The sequence below is a fragment of the Salvelinus alpinus genome, chromosome 24, assembly GCF_045679555.1.
Source record: "Salvelinus alpinus chromosome 24, SLU_Salpinus.1, whole genome shotgun sequence".
Classification (NCBI taxonomy): Eukaryota; Metazoa; Chordata; class Actinopteri; order Salmoniformes; family Salmonidae; genus Salvelinus; species Salvelinus alpinus.
This window is the reverse complement of record NC_092109.1, coordinates 9623925-9646139: the sequence shown is the minus strand read 5'-3', so window position 1 is coordinate 9646139 and position 22215 is coordinate 9623925. Positions and strand designations below refer to the sequence as shown.

Sequence of the window (22215 nt, the reverse complement as noted above, 5' to 3'; positions counted from 1 at the left end):
AAAATGACTCTTCCACCGACCCAGGCACAGTGACAGCCAGGCAGGGGCACATCTGCTGTACGACAGTCTTGTCCCGATGATCGGACGATATTCACTTGCTATCATTGCATTTGAAAGGTAACTCGATACAATCTCTAGATTAAATGGCGAAATTCTATTATGTGGATGACACAAAAGACAATTGATGTATTATTGTTCGCTAGGTGCAAACTAGCGGTGTGAGGCAGTCAAGCCAGCAATGTCAACTGGTGTTAGCTAGCCTGCTAGCCCTGCAATTTACTCTACTCAGCCACAGTGATTGAATAATGATAGCCAGCTATCGCAACCTAAACAAACATTTGCTTTTACGGGGATGAAACACAGTGTCTAGCTAGCTAACGTTAGCTATATCTTGTGGGAAGATTTTGCCCAAACCTCACATGCAATAGCCTAGTTTAAAGCCTTACTTAGCTAGATGCTAGGTAACTTAATGATGACAGCTGACGTGGGCTTCGTCCATGGGCGGTTTCACTGAATCATCTGTAGTCTAGCTGAACTGTCGGCACCGTTGTAACGTTAGGCAAGCTGGTCCACGAGTGGTTACACTGTAGCTAACGTGTGACTGGAAAGCTATGCAAAATTCTGTTTGCCACTGGCTCACACATTATTTTCGGGCTGTGCATTATTGCCGAGCCCTGCCTTGTGGTATTGATTCGTATAATGAGTGATCATTATGTAAAAGTGAAGGTTCAACTCGAACAAATGAAATCATCAGGCGAGGGTGTGGAGAAGGAGGAGGCAGATATTATCGAGGATGAGGTGCTGGTGGCATCCCCGCCCGCATCTGTCTCCCCAATCCCGGCTAGTGGTGCCCCCGCAGCCCAAAGGGAAACACCCAAGACCTCTGTCACTTGCAGGAATCAGAGTAAAAGTAGGAGCAAACTAGGCAAAGATGAGAAGAACACCTGCACCAAGCAGGATTCAGTCCCTGCACTGCAAGGGACAATAGTAGCTTCCAATGCCAATTCGGGGAAACCAGTGAATCGAAAAGACAATGAACAGCAGATGCTTCAAATCAAAGGGACTGGGAAGATGCTGCAGGGGAAGACAGAAACAAACGGTAACACTGTTCCCATCCACCCACCGGAAGACATCAAAGTAGGCCCACACAACAAAGAGGACGCCAACAAAGTTGCAAAGAGGAGGAAGCCAGTCACCGTGGACACGTTCAAAGCCAAAACCTCTCTGGAGGCACTGAAGCTCAGCATCAGGCAGCTCAAATGGAAAGAGGTAAGTCCTTGTTTCATTGATTCATATTTATTGCCAAAATGTAGGCTATAGATAGTCAAGATTGTCTCTGTGCTTAAGTTAGGAAGTTCAGAAGCCTCCGGGCCGGTCCTTGCCATTCCGCCGCCCTAGTCGAGACCAGAAAATGTGGCAACTGTAAAACTAGTATAGTCCCAGTAAGCTAAATGACATTGAAAATAAGTCTAAAATACGTATTTTCCAGATGTTGAAGTCGCGTTCAATTTAGGTTCTGAATGAAAGGTGAAAATACGTGTTTTCCGTACGTTTAGAATACATATTTTACAGGACGTTGAGAAGGCGTCTTCCGGACGTTGAAACTAGGTCATTTTTAGGTTCTGAATGAAAGTTGAAAATATGTAATTTATAGATGTCTATGTTTGGGCCAAATCAAGGCTGGTCCAGACCTGACCAAATCTGAACCAAATATAGACATCTATGATTGGTTCAGATTTGTTCCGGACCAAAAAAACAATATCTGTGGATGTGGAAATCAAGGCCGGTCCGGACTGCACCAAGAAAAGCATCCAGTCGGCGTCGGCCTGCGCTTTTCTGAGGTGTAGCCTACAGTGTTACCTGAAATAGAGTTTTATGAATGCCCATCTATGTGGTAAGCCTACCGTTTGTAATACACCCATAAAAGACGTCTGGACAAGACCAAAAAAAACCATCCAAAAGACGTTGGCTCGTGTTTACTGGGGTGTAGTTTACCATGTCAGCCCTCAATGGAATTGTATGAATGACCATCACAGGCGGTTGGTGGCACCTTTTTAAATGGGGAGGATGGGCTTGTGGTAATGGCTGGAGCGGCATGAGTGGAATGGTATCAAACAAATGGTTTCCATGTGTTTGATGCCATTCTGTTTGCTCCGTTCCAGCCATTATTATGAGCCGTCCTCCCCTCAGCAGCCTCCACTGGTACTCATCCATGTGGTAGGCCCACCATTTGTAAAACAGGCTGTTGCATTGGCTTTATTAGTCCTGATTCCTGTGCCTTATCAATTTGGCCTTTTTAAGCTCTGAATATCAGCTACCAAACTTTATCAGGAGTTATTGTGAGCCTATTTGCAATGTGTTTACATGTATTTATTATTTTCGCTATGATCAGCTTATCAAAAATTGACGCGTACAAACTTGAAACCACTGATCGTGACAATGGGGTGAAACTCCTGGACAACAGTTGCGATTGTCCAGTACATATTGTCCATTTTACTTTGACCTGTCCTGTTTTTAGGATATGTTTGTTAACATGACAGCGCATTAAAAAAAATATTAGGCGCCATTTAGGTTAGGCTATTTGATTGGATAAACCTGCGTTATGTAAAAAGAGTCTGTCTCATTTAGAGGTCGACTGATTAATCGGAATGGTCTATTAATTAGGGCCGATTTCAAGTTTTCATAACAATCGGAAATCGGTAATTTTGTACACCGGTTTTGCCGATTTTTTTTATTATTTAAAAAAAAATTTAAAATGTATTTTTTATTTAAAATAAAAAATTATTTAACTAGGCAAATCAGTTAAGAACACATTCTTATTTTCAATGACGGCCTAGGAACGGTGGGTTAACTGCCTTGTTCAGGGGCAGAACGACAGATTTTTACTTTGTCAGCTCAGGGATTCAATCTTGCAACCTTACGGTTAACTAGTCCAACGCTCTAACCACCTGCCTCACGAGGAGCCCGCCTGTTACGCGAATGCAGTAAGAAGCCAAGGTAAGTTGCTAGCTAGCATTAAACTTATCTTATAAAAAACAATCAATCAATCAATCATAATCACTAGTTATAACTACACATGGTTGATGATATTACTAGTTTATCTAGTGTGTCCTGCGTTGCATATAATCGATGCAGTGCGCATTCGTGAAAAAGGACTGTCGTTGCTCCAACATGTACCTAACCATAAACATCAATGCCTTTCTTAAAATCAATACACAGAAGTATATATTTTTAAACCTGCATATTTAGCTAAAAGAAATCCAGGTTAGCAGGCAATATTAACCAGGTGAAATTGTGTCACTTCTCTTGCGTTCATTGCACGCAGAGTCAGGGTATATGCAACAGTTTGGGCCGCCTGGCTCATTGCGAACTAATTTGCCAGAATTTTACATAATTATGACATAACATTGAAGGTTGTGCAATGTAACAGGAATATTTAGACTGATGGATGCCACCCGTTAGATAAAATACGGAACGGTTCCGTATTTCAGTGAAAGAATAAATGTTTTGTTTTCGAGATGATAGTTTCCGGATTCGACCATATTAATGACTTACGGCTTGTATTTCTGTGTGTTATTATGTTATAATTAAGTCTATGATTTGATAGAGCAGTCTGACTGAGCGATGGTGGGCACCAGCAGGCTCGTAAGCATTCATTCAAACAGCACTTTCGTGCGTTTTGCCAGCAGCTCTGCTGTTTATGAATTCAACAACCTAAAACTTCTTACCTGGGAATATTGATGACTCATGTTAAAAGGAACCACCGGCTTTCATATATTCTCATGTTCTGAGCAAAGGAACTTAAACGTTAGCTTTCTTACATTGCACATATTTAACTTTCTTCTCCAACACTTTGTTTTTTTATTTATTTGAGGCTAAATTGATTTTATTCATGTATTATATTAAGTTAAAATACTGTATGTGCTCAATCAGTATTGTTGTAATGTCATTATTACGAATACATTTTAAAAAATCGGTTGATTAATCGGTATCGGCTTTTTTTGGTCCTCCAATAATCGGTATCGGCGTTGAAAAATCATAATCGGTCGACCTCTAGTCTCATTACATCGTCGTACATTGTATCTCCAGTCTGTAGGCTACAACAAAGGCCACGTACTCTTTCTGCCATATCCTGTACCTGTATCATTTATATTAGATGCATTTCTTTGTCTGAATGTTGGTGGAGCGCCGCAGCGGAGCGTCTCATCAACAGCACCCCGGAGAGGCACGCTGGGAAATGGACACGCAACATATTTTGACAAAGTGGGCACTGCTTATCACAGGGCGACATCAACACTCAACCTAAAAAGCCGTTATGCCACTGGATGAAGTAAATTGTCATTGTTTTGGGAGCAGAATTGTGAGGTTTTATGTGTTGTTGTTGGTCAGTTTACCTCAGAAAAGGCCGCCCGCGTCAATCTGCCGCCATAGACGGCCTCCTAATCCCGCCTAATGAGCGGGCCGGCCGTGAGTGGCCTACATCGATCAGGGGTGCACGACTCCAGTTTACTGTGGGACTGACGCTTATTCCGCTTACGTAATAATACAAACAGCATAAATTACTATAGCAACTATATAGAGGAGCAACAATGTTGTTATAACAGGTATAGCAGCTACCGCTATACACCCCATTAATCCTTGCTGCATCAACAGTTTTAATCTGTTCACAGTCTTTTGTCCCTCAAGGGCTTGATAAAGAATAGCATAGAAGGCCTTCAATGTTAAAGTGTTGATTGACAGTGTCCTACAGCACATTGATGAGGTCACACGGTCTCTGTTAACCCTTTCACTCCGGCCTGACTGCTCCAAGTCCAGTATACCGTTACACAGCCGGCACCTGGGTAGGTGTCGTCTGAAAGTTGTGCTTAATGGAAAGGAATGTCTTTAATACATTTATGAGATGGCTAATTGATACGGGTCCCCTCAAGTCGCCAGGCGAGCTCCATCTGTTCGGCCCTACCGGCATTGAACGTGACGCAATTAATACCTGTCTTCAGCCATTATCAACGGTGTGGTTCATTATACATGAGACCCAGAGGAGTTTGTGAGAGGTAAACAACTCTCTTTACTATCCCCATGGATGACCGTCATGCGTAGAAACGTAATCCTTTCCAAGTCCGCCTCAGCACATCCGATCTGGTTTCAAAACTTTTGTAGACTGAGGCCCTATACGTTACCCTTTGTTCTGACAGATGCACCTTTAACATAGTCAAGGGCGTAACTGATCCCCTGTCAGTCTGAAAAGAGGTTTGAGGCATGCAGTGCTGAGGTGTAGTGAGTGATTTCTCACAACTAGAACAGAACAATATCATTTTGGGGGGGGGGATTTTCACAAATTTCTATCTATATTTATGTTCCTTTTGGAGGAAGGATTGTTGACATACAGTACCAGTCAAAAGTTTAGACACCTACTCATTCAAGGGTTTATTCTATTCTTTTTTTTAAACTATTTTCTACGTTGTAGAATAATTGTGAAGACATCAAACCTATGAAATAACACATATGGAATCATGTAGTAACCCAAAAAATGTTAAATCAAAATATGTTATATTTTAGATTCTTCAAAGTAGCCACCCTTTGCCTTTGACAGCTTTGCACACTCTTGGCATTCTCTCAACCAGCTTCAATGCTTTCCCAACAGTCTTGAAGGAGTTCCCACATATGCTGAGCACTTGTTGGCTGCTTTTCCTTCACTCTGCGGTCCAACTCATCCCAAACCATCTCAATTGGGTTGAGGTCGGGTGATTGTGGAGGCCAAGTCAGATGATGCAGCCCTCCAGCACTGTCCTTCTTGATCAAATAGACCTTACACAGCCTGGAGGTGTCCTGTCATTGTCCTGTTGAAAAACAAATTATTGTCCCACTAAGCGCAAACCAGATAGGATGGCGTATTGCTACAGAATGCTGTGGTAGTCATGCTGGTTAACTGTCCCTTGAATTCTAAATAAATCACAGCAAAGCACCCCCACACCATCACACCTACTCCTCCATGCTTCACGGTGGGAACCACACATGCAGAGATCATCCGTTCACCTACTCTGCGTCTCACAAAGACACGGCGGTTGGAACCAAGAATCTCAAATTTGAACTCATCAGACCAAAGGACAGATTTCCACCGGTCTAATGTCCATTGCTTGTATTTCTTGGCCCAAGCAAGTCTCTTCTTATTGGTGTCCTTTAGTAGAGGTTTCTTGCAGCAATTTGACCATGAAGGCCTGATTCACATAGTCTCCTCTGAACAGTTGATTTTGAGATGTCTGTTACTTGAAATCTATGAAGCATTTATTTGGGCTGCAATTTCTAAGGCTGGTGACTAATGAACTTATCCTCTGCAGCAGAGGTAACTCTGCATCTTCTTTTCCTGTGGCGGTCGTCATGAGAGCCAGTTTCATCATAGCACTTGATTGTTTTTGCGACTGCTCTTGAAGAAACTTTCAAAGTTCTTGACCTTCATGTCTTAAAGTAATGATGGACTGTTTCTCTTTGCTTATTTGAGCTGTTTTTGCCATAATATGGACTTGGTCTTTTACCAAAAAAGTATGTCTTCTGTATACCACCCCTACCTTGTCACAACACAACTGATTGGCTCAAACCATTAAGAAGGAAAGAAATTACACAAATTAACTTTTAACAAGGCACACCTGTTAATTGAAATGCATTCCAGGTGACTACCTCATAAAGCTGGTTGAAAGAGTGCGCAAAGCTGTCATCAAGGCAAATGGTGGCTACTTTGAAGAATCTCAAATAATAAAATATATTTTGATTTGTTTAAACACTTTTTTTTGGTTACTACATGATTCCATGTGTTATTTCATAGGATTGATGTCTTCACTATTATTCTAAAATGTAGAAAATAGTAAAAATAAAGACAAACCCTTGAGTGAGTAGGTGTGTCCAAACTTTTGACTGGTACTGTATATTTGATATTTGTATCTTAAAGCATAATTTACATAATTAATTTTAAGTTGGAATATTTGTAACATTTTGGCCTTACCCAGGCCTCCTTTGAAACTCTGTTTCATCTGTAGTTGCTAAACAGCTAAAGTTGGTGTCATATGAAACTTGCTCTGTCATATGATTTGGTATTTTCAATAACAATTTTCTTACATTAATTTATGAATATTGAAAAATATAAACTTATATTCATATATTTATTTTCATGATGGAGGCTTTGGTAAGGCCAACATGTCATAAATTATTTCTCAATTATTTTTTAAGATATGTGTCACAAATTCTTCCTCAAAGTCCATTCAAAGGATTACATTTTGTGAAAATCCCCCAAATCATGGTATTTTTATTTTAGTTTCGTAAGGAATCACACTAGTGTAGGTAGGAAAGTACATTAAGGCCCACCTTTCAGTGGCGGGGAATATTCAGCTTAACATGTTTTGAGTGACACTTTGACCTTTTAGTAGACTAAAGCCAGGTGTATGGAGAAGAGGAACTTGGAACGATTTGATTATTTAATGTCATTTATTTTCTGAGTAGGTCTTTGAAGATTTTGACCCATATGTGAACTCAGATAGCGGTTCCTCCCTCTATTCAATTACAATAATTACATTACAATAATGACATCTAATTCCCCCATTCCTTCCTACAGCAGGAAGCGGGTCTAGTTAGTTGATTCCAGAGCCATTTACTGTATGGCTCTGGTTCTCAACTCCGCTTTTCACTGATAACCAGTAAGGGACATGCGGTTTTGAGTTTTGCCAGTAGCCTAACATGACATTGGATATGCTTGCGGTGCATTGCCTCGGCGAATACTGAAACGATGTGGGCTAGGCCTATAGACGAGATGCACAGTGGGAGAATCGCACTGTCTTCCCACTAAGCCTAAATGTATTGATCGACGGCAGAGAGAAAGTGACCCATCTCTCCTCTCATTTCCTACACTACCTCCGCACTCCACGGATGTTATTGATCCATGCTCCACTGCAGATGACCCACCCTACTGTCATCTGTGGTTAGACACTACCCTCAGTCGCTCACTAAACCCACTCACTGCTATCCATTTCCTCTGTTTTCTTTATTTTTAGGATGAGGACTGAGACTAGTGTTATTCCCGAGGCGTAGGCTAGTCTTGTGTAGAGTAGTTTCAGCCTGCATGAGAGAAACTGTCCAAAGCCTGGCTCTGCTATGGGGGAACAAGCCCTCTGTATCATTGACTGTCACTAAGGGCATTTTGTTCGTTAGATTATAGCACTGTAATAGGCCCTGGGCAGGGTCCTAAGCATGATTTGCTCACTGAGTTAGTGTAGCCTATAAGGCTTGGCCATAATGTGTCAGTGAACTAGGCCTAACATCCTGGCCGCTGTCTCACCGGGTGGTTTTGATGGCACAGCACTTTTGAAGCCCCAGAGGCCTGCTGGCTTTCAGCATATGGCCTTCTCTTAACGGTAGGAAATGATTAGAGGTAATCTCTGATAATCCAATATGATTATATTCCCCTCAGGGAACAGGAAAGAGTCAGATTGAGAGGGTGAAAGAGCGAGTCAAACGTCACGTGAAATAGGGAGGATAATGTCTGTTTTAATTTGGATCTGACAGATTATCTTTCTGTTTTCTACTACTTGCCAAGTGAGGTTGAGGAAAAATAAAGACAGTAGGCTGTCATTGACCTTTTCTGGATTAAAAGAAAAAGATTTTAGTCTAACCTTAGTTTTTCTGTGAAACCTTAAAGGGTTCTACTGGAACCAAAAAAGGGTTGTCCGACGGAGTCAGACAAAGAACCCTTAGGAACCCCTTTTTTCTAAGAGTGTAGGCAAGTCTTCAGGTCTTGAGCAAGGTTACCAGTCACCTGAACGTGGTTCACCAAGTCACCTCTGTTAAACCTGTCTGTCTCTCACTTGTCCTCTAGCAACAACACCATACATGACCACACGTGTCAAGTGCTGACTTAACCGCTTGGCATATTCGGCCACGTGTAGTGAGGTTGACATGGATAGCTTGCCTAACAACTCCAACTTTAGTATGATGTGAAAGAATAGGCAGGCGACGGGTTGACAGGCAGAGTACAGATCTTGTTGTGAAACTGTTACGTGCCCACTGCCAGGCAACCTTACCAGGCTGGATCGGGAGGAACGATCAGGCTTGCCAAGACAAGTCTGCTAGTTCATGCCAATGTCTCTCAGCCAATTATGATTGAATGTTAAGGAGATGCGCTCATGTCCTCTTCTGAACTGTGGGATGGTGCCAGAAGAATTAGAATTGTTAATTGTTCACTCAAATCACGCAATGTCCACAAGTGACCCTGTGTGTGTGTGTGTGTGTGTGTGTGTGTGTGTGTGTGTGTGTGTGTGTTAGATTAAGTTCTGGAATGCACTCACAGATGGGGCTATTCCCGTCTCTCTTCCCCCTCCTCCACTAGATACTGCCCAAATTAATGTAACCCAAATTGGCTGATAAGATTAAGGGGTGGTTAAACATTGAAATCTATGAGATCGTATTTATAGCAGGCTTTGACTGTCATGCATGTTTTTCTCTTGCACTCTTTCTTTCTTTATTCCGTTTCGCACACGGGATGGTCCTACACCTCCCCTGGCATGTAGCTCCCCATACAGGAACAAAAACGAAAGGACTTCACATGTGGAAAATCACGATTTCATATTTCACATGTTGTTTCGTGTTGTCACGTTGCTTTGCATGTTATCACGTTCACTTCACATAAGATCACGTGTTCACATCTGAAATTCCAGTCGGTTTTTCTTCAAGGGTCACCGTGGGCCTATTCACTGAGGTGGCAATGAGGATATTTTAGAATATTGCGGATAGAAATACAATGTGTAGAGTTGTGAGATTGCCTAACTTAACCGCCATAAAGGTAGATTCCAGACGATAACCTACATTTTCTGTCTGATGTGACGAGACGGTATGTTGCCACCGCTGGCGACCCCCATGGGTTTCTGAGTGGGTCGTGGTGTGTGTGTGAAGGGTTAGCAGGAAGGTTTCAGTGGTCCAGGCCCCAGCAGGGGGTTGTTGTAATCCTGTCAGAATATCATGTCGTCCCCCTGCCAGGGCTCCTCCTAAACGTAGACTTACAGTATATGATTAGCTAACACAGGATTGCAGTCTCATTCACTTTACCCACTGGGAGGATAAGCTCTGTCTCCTAGTGTCACTGGAAGAGCCACCTCTACGCCTTGGCCTGAAATGATTTCTTTATTCGTTACAATCAAATGGCCTCATCAAAACCCCATCCTCAAACATCTCTCTCCTTCCTTTTACAGTTCCCTGTGGGTAGACGGTCTGCCTGTGACATCTACTGGCATGGAGTCTCTTTCCATGACAATGACAACATCATCTCTGGACAGGTCAACAAGTTCCCAGGTACACTGATCCCCTCTATTTCTGGAAAGAACCTATGGGAGGTGCCGGACACCATTTTGTATGTTGTCACAGTGTTTTCCGTAGATGGTTTCCCAATTCAACATCCAGGGCCTCTTTAACTAAAAATGTATTAGTCAGTCCTACAGCAACAATCTCTTGGTGTCCAACCCACACTTATACATAAGTTTTAAAGAACTTGTATATAATGTTATGGTGGGAGACACTGTTGTCAGGCAGGTTTTTGGCATGCGTCCTGTTGAGCCCTTGCTAAGCCCAACTTAATGCCTTGTCATGCCAAGGTAAAAACCAAGTATTACTGATTTTATTGTAATGTCTTTCTACATCACCGGGTTCTACCTGGAACTAAAAAGGGTTGTCCTATGGAGACAGCCACCTTTTTGAAACCTTTTTTGTTGTTGTTGTAAGATCTTAGTCAAGTCTTCAGGTCTTGGGCAAGGTTGCTAATCACCTGAATGTGGTTCACCAAATCACCTCTTTTACACCTGTCTGTTTCTCTCTTGTCCTCTACCTCTCAATATACACTATATATACAAAAGTATGTGGACACCCCTTCAAGTTAGTGGATTCGGCTATTTCAGCTACACCTGTTGCTGACAGGTGTATAAAATCAAGCACACAGCAATCTCCATAGACTAACATTGGCAGTAGAATGGCCCGTACTGAAGCGCTCAGTGACTTTCAATGTGGCACTGTCATAGGATGCCACTTTTCCAACAAGTCAGTTTATCAAATTTCAGTCCTGCTAGAGCTGCCCCGGTCAACTCTAAGTGCTGTTATTATAAAGTGGAAACGTCTAGGAGCAACAACGGCTCAGCTGCAAAGTGGTAGGCCACACAAGCTCACAGAACAGGAACACCGAGTGCCGAAGCACGTAGCGTGTAAAGATAGTCTGTCCTTGGTTGCAACACTCACTACCGAGTTCCAAACTGCCTCTGGAAGCAACGTCAGCACAAGAACTGTTTCTTCGGGAACTTGGTTTTCAATGGCCGGAAACAAGCCGACGATCACCATGCACAATGCCAAGCGTCGGCTGGAGTGGTGTAAAGCTCGCCGCCATTGGACTCTGGAACAGTGGAAACACGTTCTCTGTAGTCATAAATCACGCTTCACCATCTGGCAGTCCGATGGACGAATCTGGGTTTGGCGGATGCCAGGAGAACGCTACCTTCCCCAATGCATAGTACCAACTGTAAAGTTTGGTGGAGGAGGAATAATGGTCTTGGGCTGTTTTTCATGGTTCAGGCTAGGTTCCAGTGACGGGAAATCTTAACGCTACAGCATACAATGACATTCTAGACGATTCTGTGCCTCCAACTTTGTGACGACAGTTTGGGGAAGGCCCTTTCCTGTTTCTGCATGAAAATGCCCCCGTGCACAAAGCGAGGTCCATACATAAATAATTTTTCGAGATCGGTGTGGAAGAACTTGACTGGCCTGCACAGAGCCCTGACCTCAACCCCACCGAACACATTTGGGATGAATTGGAATACTGACGGAGCCTAATCGCCCAAAATGAGTGCCTGACCTAATGCTATTGTGGCTGAATGGAAGCAAGTCCCTGCAGCAATGTTCCAACATCTAGTGGAAAGCCTTCCCAGAAGAGTGGAGGCTGTTATAGCAGCAAAGGGGGGACCAACTCCATATTAATGCCCATGAATTTGGAATGAGATGTTCGACGAGCAAGTATCCAGATACTTTTGGTCATGTAGTGTACCTTTTTAACTTGGCCTCTGTCTATCTGGCCATGTGTGAATTGTTCTGTAGGTATGATTGAGATGCTGAGGAAGATCAACCTGACCCGAGCTGTGAGGACCATGCAGGAGCTGTTCCCTGAGGAGTACAACTTCTACCCCCGCTCCTGGATCCTGCCCGAGGAGTACCAGCTATTCTCCACACAGGTACAGGACAGTAATTGGGCAAAAGATTAGAATTGGGCTGCCTGTGTAAATGCCTGTCTCCCCACCTCTGTTTTCAGCTGCGCTCAGCGTTTCCCCTAGGATTTTTTTCAGCAACGGTGGCAAAGTTAGTGTGGGTTTTAGAGGCCCTCTGTTTTAATGCACATTTCTTGCAATTATACAAATTCTGCCATGGCTTATGCCATGTTCTTATATCTAAGTGACAAAAAAATCTAATCAACGGGGGCCCCATGCCATGACACTTTGAGAATTTTTGATTCTCCCTGACTCTAGTTTTTTTGGGGGGGTGATTGTTAGTTCTCAAAGATTATCTTATAAAAAAAAAATATATATATAGCATTATCATTTCTGCATACTTTATATCTGGTTTTAGTAGTTCAAGTTTACACTGAACACGTTTTATCATCCCCAAAATTATATATAAAAACATACAGTATATACACTCCGTGGACTGTTTATTTGCTCCCACAGACAATGGCCGTGGCTTGTTATATAAAGCAGACATCGAGGTATTCAGTTACTGTTCGATTGAACATTAGAATGGGCAAAACGAATGACCTAAGCGACTTTGAGCATGGTATGATTGTCGTTGCCCCTCACGCTGGTTCCAATATCAGTCAATGTTTTCCTGGCACACGTTTGGTCCCTAAATACCAATTGAGCAAAGTGTCCATGCCCTGAAGAATTCTGGCTCTTCCAGAGGCAAAGGGTGGGTCTGACCCGGTACTAGATGGGTGTACCTAATAAACTGAGGTATATATTCTTATCATTAATCTTTTTTTTGTGGTGGCAACGATTTAGCACCGGCGACCCGCCCCTGCTAAATTAATATAGGGGAAACACTGCATAGTCCATAGTGGACCAGGGACATTCACTCCCCATGGCATCCAGTCACAAGGCTGAGCTCTTGACCTTAATTGGATGTTGTAAAATAGTGTAAGTGCTCGCTGGCTCCTCTGAGTCAATGATGAGGTTTTACTATTCTTAGTTAACTTTCTTTGGCACAGTTTGGAGATGTACCGCCGACCCATCTGTCGGAAACGGCAATCTAGACAGTGTCTTAACTCCTATGGCACCGTTTTGCGTCCAATGATTTCATGCAAACTAGTGGTGCACAGGCCTTCGTGTATTCCACACACACGTACACTAACACACACACTTCTGGGGTAATTGGCAGGGACAGTGGATCTGTTCTGAGCGTGCTCAGTGCGAACAGGGCATGGCTAAGCAGTTTAGCACAGAGAGAGCCAGCAGCAGCTGCTAATAGTGAATGACACACTCTCTAACAGGCTGTGACACGCCCTGGTCCCTAGCATACCACAGGATACCACACACACATACTGTACCACAGCGCCAGCTGTGTTAAACACACACACACACATACTCTAATGCTCGCATGCACTCACATACATACATACATACAGTGAGGGAAAAAAGTATTTGATCCCCTGCTGATTTTGTACGTTTGCCCACTGACAAAGAAATTATCAGTCTGTAATTTTAATGGTAGGTTTATTTGAACAGTGAGAGACAGAATATCAACAAAAAAATTCAGAAAAACGCATGTCAAAAATTTTATAAATTGATTTGCATTTTAATGAGGGAAATAAGTATTTGACCCCTCTGCAAAACATGACTTAGTACTTGGTGGCAAAACCCTTGTTGGCAATCACAGAGGTCAGATGTTTCTTGTAGTTGGCCACCAGGTTTGCACACATCTCAGGAGAGATTTTGTCCCACTCCTCTTTGCAGATCTTCTTCAAGTCATTAAGGTTTCGAGACTGACGTTTGGCAACTCGAACCTTCAGCTCCCTCCACAGATTTTCTATGGGATTAAGGTCTGGAGACTGGCTAGGCCACTCCAGGACCTTAATGTGCTTTTTCTTGAGCCACTCCTTTGTTGCCTTGGCCGTGTGTTTTGGATCATTGTCATGCTGGAATACCCATCCACGACCCATTTTCAATACCCTGGCTGAGGGAAGGAGGTTTTCACCCAAGATTTGACGGTACATGGCCCCGTCCATCGTCCCTTTGATGCGGTGAAGTTGTCCTGTCCCCTTAGCAGAAAAACACCCCCAAAGCATAATGTTTCCACCGCCATGTTTGACGGTGGGGATGGTTTCTTGGGGTCATAGGCAGCATTCCTCCTCCTCCAAACACGGCAAGTTGAGTTGATGCCAAAGAACTCCATTTTGGTCTCATCTGACCACAACACGTTCACCCAGTTGTCCTCTGAATCATTCAGATGTTCATTGGCAAACTTCAGACGGGCATGTATATGTGCTTTCTTGAGCAGGGGGACCTTGCGGGCGCTGCAGGATTTCAGTCCTTCACGGTGTAGTGTGTTACCAATTGTTTTCTTGGTGACTATGGTCCCAGCTGCCTTGAGATCATTGACAAGATCCTCCTGTGTAGTTCTGGGCTGATTCCTCACCATTCTCATGATCATTGCAACTCCACGAGGTGAGATCTTGCATGGAGCCCTAGGCCAAGGGAGTTTGACAGTTCTTTTGTGTTTCTTACATTTGCGAATAATCGCACCAACTGTTGTCACCTTCTCACCAAGCTGCTTGGCAATGGTCTTGTAGCCCATTCCAGCCTTGTGTAGATCTACAATCTTGTCCCTGACATCCTTGGAGAGCTCTTTGGTCTTGGCCATGGTGGAGAGTTTGGAATCTGATTGATTGATTGCTTCTGTGGACAGGTGTCTTTTATACAGGTAAGAAACTGAGATTAGGAGCACTCCCTTTAAGAGTGTGCTCCTAATCTCAGCTCGTTACCTGTATGAAAGACACCTGGGAGCCAGAAATCTTTCTGATTGAGAGGGGGTCAAATACTTATTTCCCTCATTAAAATGCAAATCAATTTATAACGTTTTTGACATGCGTTTTTCTGGATTTTTTTGTTGTTATTCTGTCTCTCACTGTTCAAATAAACCTACCATTAAAATTATAGACTGATCATTTCTTTGTCAGTGGGCAAACGTACAAAATCAGCAGGGGATCAAATACTTTTTTCCCTCACTGTACATACATACATACATACATACATACATACATACATACATACATACATACATACATACATACATACATACATACATATATGCATATACAGCCCCCCCTCCCCTCTACTCCTCCTGCCCCCTTATGGAAGCCTCAGCATTGGCACCAATGACTGTACAGTATATACAGTCAGGCCCATGAGTATTTGGACAGTGACACACTTTGCATCATTTTGTCTCTGTTCTCCACCACAATGGACTTGAAAGGAAACAATCAATATGTGCTTTAAGTGTAGACTGTCATCTTTAATTTAAGGGTTTTGTCAAAAGTATTGTGTGAACGGTGTAGGAATTACGACCATTTTTATACATAGCCCCCAATTGTAGGGTCTTAAAAGTAATTGGACAAACCAAGCTAATCATAAATTAAATTGTGAGTTAATTCTTGATTGCAAATCCTTTGCAGTCAGTGACTGTCTGAAGTCTGGAACCCATAGACATCACCAGATGCTGGGTTTCTTCCCTGGTGATGCTCTGCCAGGGTTTTACCTCTGCTGTCGTTAGTTCCTGCTTGTGCTTGGGGCTTTTTGCCTTCAGCAAGTGAAATGCATGCTCAGTTGGATTCAGGTCAGGTGATTGACTTGGCCATTGCAGAACGTTCCACTTCTTTGCCTTAAAGTATTGAGTTGCTTTCGCAGTGTGCTTCAGGTCATTGGGGCGGCAGGTTGCCTAGTGGTTAGAGCGTTGGACTTGTAACCGAAAGGTTGCAAGATTGAATCCCCGAGCTGACAAGATAAAAATGTGTCGTTCTGCCCCTGAACAAGGCAGTTAACCCACTGTTCCTAGGCTGTCATTGAAAATAAGAATTTGTTCTTAACCTACTTGCCTTGTTAAATAAAGGTAAAAAATGTAATTGTACATCTGCACTGTGAAGCGGCGCCCAATGAGTTTTGAAGCATTTGGCTGAATCTGGGCAGATAATATAGCCCTAAACCCTTCAGAATTAATCCTGCTGCTTCTGTCATCAGTCACATCATCAATAAATACAAGGGAACCAGCTCCATGGGCAGCCATACATGCCCACGCCATAACACTACCTCCACCATGCTTCACAGATGAGGTGGTATGCTTCGGATCATGAGCAGTTCCTTCCCTTCTCTATACTCTTCTCTTCCCATCATTCTGGTACAAGTTGATCTTTGTCTTATCTGTCCATAGGATGTTGTTACAGAACTGTACAGGATTTTCTTTGGGGGGGGGGGGGGGGGAACTCTAGTCTGGTCTTCCTGTTTGAGGCTTACCAATGGTTTACATCGTGTGGTAAACCCTCCACATTTACTCTGGTGAAGTCTTCTCTTGATTGCTGCCTTTGACACAGATACGCCTACCTCCTGGAGGGCATTCTTGATCTGGCCAACTGTTGCGAAGGGGTTTTTCTTCACCAGGGAAACAATTCTTCTGTCATCCACCACAGTTGTTTTCCGTAGTCTTCCGGGCTTTGTGGTGTTCCTGAGCTCGTCAGTGCGTTCTTTCTTTTTAAGAATGTACCAAATAGTTGATTTGGCCACACCTCATGTTTTTGCTCTCTCTCTGATGGGTTTGTTTTGATTTTTCAGCCTAATGATGGCTTGCTTCACTGACAGTGACAGCTCTTTGGACTTCATATTGAGGGTTAATGGCAACAGATTCCAAATGCCACACATGACATCAACTCTAGACCTTTTATCTGCTTACTTGTAAATTAACTAACACACACCTGACCATGGAACAGCTGAGCAGCCAATTGTCCAATTACTTTTGGTCCCATAAAAAGGGGCGGACCACATATATAAAGTACTGTTGTTCCTACACCGTTCACCCGATTTGGATGTAAATACCCTCAAATTAATATTCATTATTTAATATGCTGTGGTAGACAGGTAAAATAATAATAATTTGGTCAATATCCAAATATTTATGTACCTGACTGTATGAATGGATAACGCCTTTGATCACGTGACACCATATATGTCTAATAACGCATTGAAGCCAAATGAAGTCGGTTATGATGGCGTCTCATGGAGACATAACATGTGCAGTTTGAGCTACTCCAGGAAGTGATGTTGCAGGCTAGCTCAGTGCTGCCCCCTCTCATTGAGTAACTCAAGCTGATGGCCGACCGGGGTACTGCAGGCTCCCATTAGCAACTCGATTATCTTTATAGCTTATTTTGTGTGTGATTTTAAAATGATTGGTTCAAGGACATACATCTGGTGTATTAGAAGCAATTATTGGTACCGTGATCGTCTTTGAAACATTTGACTATTTACAAGAAGATTGACCTATTCATTAATAATGGGACATCCTGTTTTCTGCTAACAATGCCTGCCGTACAGAAGTTGGCATTGAACTGTTGTGGCTTCGATGAGAGGGGGCAGTCGTTCTCCCCTGGTTGGCATGCAGGATTATTTAGAGCTAGAAAATGTAATGGTGTTTGACCTTCGGAGGTCACTGTGACTTTGAGAGGGTGTGTCCTCAGACAGCCTCCCTGCCTAGCATAGGGATGAATGGTGGATGGGTCATTCAACTGGCTTTGTGAATGAACTGACATTGAAAGGGTACAGTGTAAAAAGATACAGCTCAGCTAGTCCAACAGAGGGGGGCACTGCAGCCCCTTTTTAAAAGGCTCTGCATCTTAACCACAGACAGTCTACAGCAGGGCTCTCCGATTTCTGGAGAGCTACCGTCATGTAGGTTTACGCTCCGACCCTAATCTTGCGCACCTGATTTTAATAATTAGCTGGTCGGTAAGATGACTCAGGTTAGTTACAACTGGGGTTGAATTGAAAACCTAGAGGACGGTATCTCTCCAGGAACAGGGTTGGAGAGCCCTGGACTAGACATAGACTAACCTTGATGGGGCTGTGCCATAGGATCCTATCAGAGCTGAGGGCGTTAAGTATTAACATTAGTCTGAATTACTTAATTCTTCAATCAAGGTAGGTCACGATAAGGAATGAGACTGTGTATGTAGTTAATATGAATTAATCCCAGTGTAGGAAATTGCTCTAGATAAATATAAGCCCTCCGAGCTCAATATCTGGCCTTGGGATGTGGTGTCTGACTGGTGCAAAAATACTAATGAGAGAGTGAATATTGAAAAATGTCCATACAGACATTAGCAGTAATGTTTTTCCAGAGAGGCACGGACAGGATAATGTCCTCCGCTAAAGATGCAGTCATGCATAGACAAAGCCAATAGTTACAGTATTAGACTTGATATCGCTCTCCTTATATCACTCTGTATGAGCTTAAGTCACGTTTACGGGGATGACAGGAAGTCCTCTATCATCTTTCAGCACTAAATGTACTGGGATTTGACTCAGAGGGGGCTCCTTTACAATCCAGCTGATTTGGCCTCTTTGCCATTGATGAGAATTGGTTTGAAAGTTAAAGAGCAAAATTTTTTGGCATTTTCCCCTAAACATCAAATCAGATGACCCTTGCTTGATTGACCTTTAACGTCTTCTTCCATTTAGACTCCTGGTTGGTCAATGTTTTATTTATGAGTGTTGCTGTCTGTCTCAGATCAGTCTGGCCAAGGACATTGACCTGTCCCAGAAGCCCACCTTCATCATCAAGCCGGACGGAGGGTCCCAGGGGGACGGCATCTACCTCATCCGTGACCCCGGCGACCTCAGGGTCATAGCGGGGTCACATACCAAGCAGTCCGTGGTCCAGGAGTACATCCACAAGCCCCTGCTCATCGACAAGCTCAAGTTCGACATCCGTCTCTACGTGCTGGTCAAGTCCCTGGAGCCGCTGGAGATCTATATCGCGAAAGAGGGGCTGTCGCGTTTCTGCACCGAGCCATACCAGGTAAGAACATGCATAAGGACTTTATAACATGTTCATAAACCCATTCGGCACCGAGCCATACCAGGTAGGAACACTTTATCGCAAGAGTACCTACGCATGGACTTCATGACGCATACATACCGCATTCATAAGCAGTACATATGATATTTTTTCTTCCGTTCGGCCTGAAAGCATACTACTAGCATTTTAAACATTGCCTTTGTGTTTTAAACAGTGAATATAGTATTCTGAAATGTGTTTCTCCCATCTCCATGCCACCCCACTAGGAGCCCAGTCAGAAGAACCTGAGCCATGTGTTCATGCACCTGACCAACTACTCCCTCAACGTCCAGAGCGGGAACTTCGTCCACTCAGACAGCCTGTCGTCGGGCAGCAAGCGCACCTTCTCCAGCGTGCTCTACCGCCTGGCCTCTAAGGGGGTGGACATTAAAAAGGTGTGGTCAGACATCATCTCGCTGGTCATCAAGACGGTCATCGCCCTGGTCCCTGAGCTCAAGGTTTACTACCAGGCCGACATACCGCCCGGCAAACCAGGACCCACCTGTTTCCAGGTAGGGACAGGAGAGTGTGGTGTGTGTGATTCAGTTAGTTGTCATGTGAATCTAATGGGAAAGAGGTTTTACAATCTAATATAACTATTGTCGTTGAATATTCTAATCAAGTGAGAGAGACTTTGTCATGTCTTCAAACAATCATCTTTATTCAATATTAATGAATTATTGCAATAATGAGGCTGGTCGAGTAACCTAACCTTTACACAAATGCAGAGTCCTATATATAGCTGACACTAAAAATGCTTAGTCATGATTGGTTCCACCCATCCCATGCAGATTGGGGCATCATAAGCCACTCTGGGGTTCATCAAGTCGTTATCTGCAGGGGGTTGTTGTCTTAACCCCACCCTGTTTTTAGTTTCCCAGATGCAAGGATGATTTTGAGACAATGAGGGATCGTTCTACTCCTAAGCTATCCCTAGTAAAACACATTCTTGTTTCTGTAATGCAGTCTTTAACTCATTTGTCAGCTCAAGCCTTCTCTGGTGACCATACGCCCAGATTAGCTGCAGGGAACTAGAGTGGAGACCATTAAAAACCCAGACACTAGTAGGACAGAAATGTCTTACTATTGGTTAAATATTAATTGTTAACCATTAATCTGAAATAAATCAGGTAAATATGTAATTTTCCTCTCACACTATCTTCAGTTGTATCAAGGTGAAAGACCATGAATCCACGTTTCGATACCACGTTTCGATAGCCTTGAGCTCAGACGGAGTTATGAAAAACGACACTAATATGGATGATATTAAAATGTGTTCTAAGGTACTAGATGTATTTTAGGGATAGTGTGACTGAGTTGTAGATGTGGTGTTTTGCAATACATAACGCCCATTTCTACCGTGTGTGTGTGTGTTAGATCTTGGGATTTGACATCCTCCTGATGAAGAACCTAAAGCCAGTTTTACTGGAGGTCAACGCCAACCCCAGTATGAGAATAGAACACGAGCAGGAGGTGAGTAGGACCACCATCATCATCATCATCACTGCCATGCTCTGAAGTGCTAATGGTGTGTCTGTTTCAGGTGTCCCCGGGGGTGTTTGAGTACGTCCCCAGCCCTGTAGATGAGGAGGTGAAGGTGGGAGTCATTAGGGACACACTTCGTCTCATGGACCCTGCTCAGAGGAAATCACTCACGTGAGTCACACACACACACACACACACGTGGCCATGAAGCTATGGTTAAGGCAGGGGTTTGGATTGACTTGGAATGTGGACATGAAGTTAGGGTTCAGGGCTCTATGACATCACAGCGTTAGGCTGTCCTCACGAGTGCGTTCAAGTGCGTGTGTCGCGGCTAATTCTCTTCACAATATACAAACACAGGCTCATTCTGTTCAGAACAACCCAGGGTAGCCTAGCGGTTAAGAGCATTGGGCCAGTAACCGAAAGGTCGCTGGTTCGAATCCCTGAGCTGACTAGGTGAAAAAATCTGTCGATGTGCCCTTGTGCAAAAGCACTTAACCCTAATTGGTCCTGTAAGTCGCTCAAGATAAGAGCTGAATGACTACAATGTAACTGTACATCAAGTGTCGCGATCATAAATGTTGACACTGTGTATGACATTTTGTTTTTATGCTCTGGAAATGTGAAGTGCGCATTTGGACTCATGGGTGTTGCTTGTATGACATCAAAGCGGTATTTATTATATTCCTCAATGTCTTATCGTTCAAAATACAGAGTCCTCTTAATTTATAGCATTTCCCTCACTCTGATAACAAAAACATTTTGAAATATTTGCCCAGTTAGCGGGAGGGATGGGGTGGGTCAACGTCTTGTCACGCGAGGTGCTCAAGTTCAGAACGGCTTTCAGTCAAAACCCCATCCAGCGCAGAGCCAGAGCTCTGACGTCTTGTATAGCATGTTACTGTACAGCCACTGTGTTCCAGTTTTAGCCGTTTATCGGTGACCAAATATGCAATGTAGTGTAAAAGGCTACAAAGCTTTATGATATTTGAGCAATGTAAGACATTACTCTATTCTTTAGAATTGCATTGCGTTTATTTTTGTTTCCAAAGTAGGCCTGTCTTTTTAAGATTGACTACAGTAGGCTAGCCAAGACAAATGCTAGGTGTCTTTTTGTACCTTTTTCTTTTTGTAAACTGTCAGTAGCCAATAGACACTTTTTCCCCCCAGTGACAAGTAAGACAACCTAGATGGTAGCCTATGATTTAAAAAAAAGTAAGCTATTTCATCTGACATATCCAGGGAATGCGTGATTGATATTTTGATGTGCAACCTATCGAATTATCAGATTTTTAATTTTTAGGTTGTTTTTGTGCATATTGGCCTAGGCTATATTATTCACCACCTGAGGAAGTGAGAACTTCAACACACTTAGATTGTTAACTTTAAATATGACAATGTCGCTAGATAGCCATGTAGGCTAATTGAGTCATCTATCAGTAAATGTAATGTCCTACAACAACTTTCCAGCGCTAGGCCTATGCAGGCTACTTTAGGTAGGCCTAGTCACCGCAAGTGGCGCCGCTCCGCGGGCGCATCCAAAACCATATACTACATACCACTAAT

The 22215-nt window shown here is 43.2% G+C and overlaps 1 protein-coding gene across 3 annotated transcripts in view; it reads left to right on the top strand.

Annotated features, from left to right (window-relative positions):
* Nucleotides 1-22215, top strand: part of LOC139552080 (tubulin polyglutamylase TTLL11-like) — a 44301-nt gene continuing 22086 nt past the window's right edge. Inside the window, exons 1-7 of one of the 3 annotated variants that reach the window (XM_071363478.1) lie at nt 1-1269; nt 10227-10326; nt 12112-12245; nt 18835-19125; nt 19392-19676; nt 20542-20637; nt 20708-20820. In XM_071363478.1, the coding sequence (XP_071219579.1) occupies nt 700-1269; nt 10227-10326; nt 12112-12245; nt 18835-19125; nt 19392-19676; nt 20542-20637; nt 20708-20820 (1589 nt within the window). In that variant the 5' untranslated portion in view covers nt 1-699. Of the gene's footprint in view, nt 1270-10226; nt 10327-12111; nt 12246-18834; nt 19126-19174; nt 19190-19391; nt 19677-20541; nt 20638-20707; nt 20821-22215 lie in introns of those variants that run through there. The other 2 variants (XM_071363479.1, XM_071363480.1) reach the window with 2 other exon arrangements.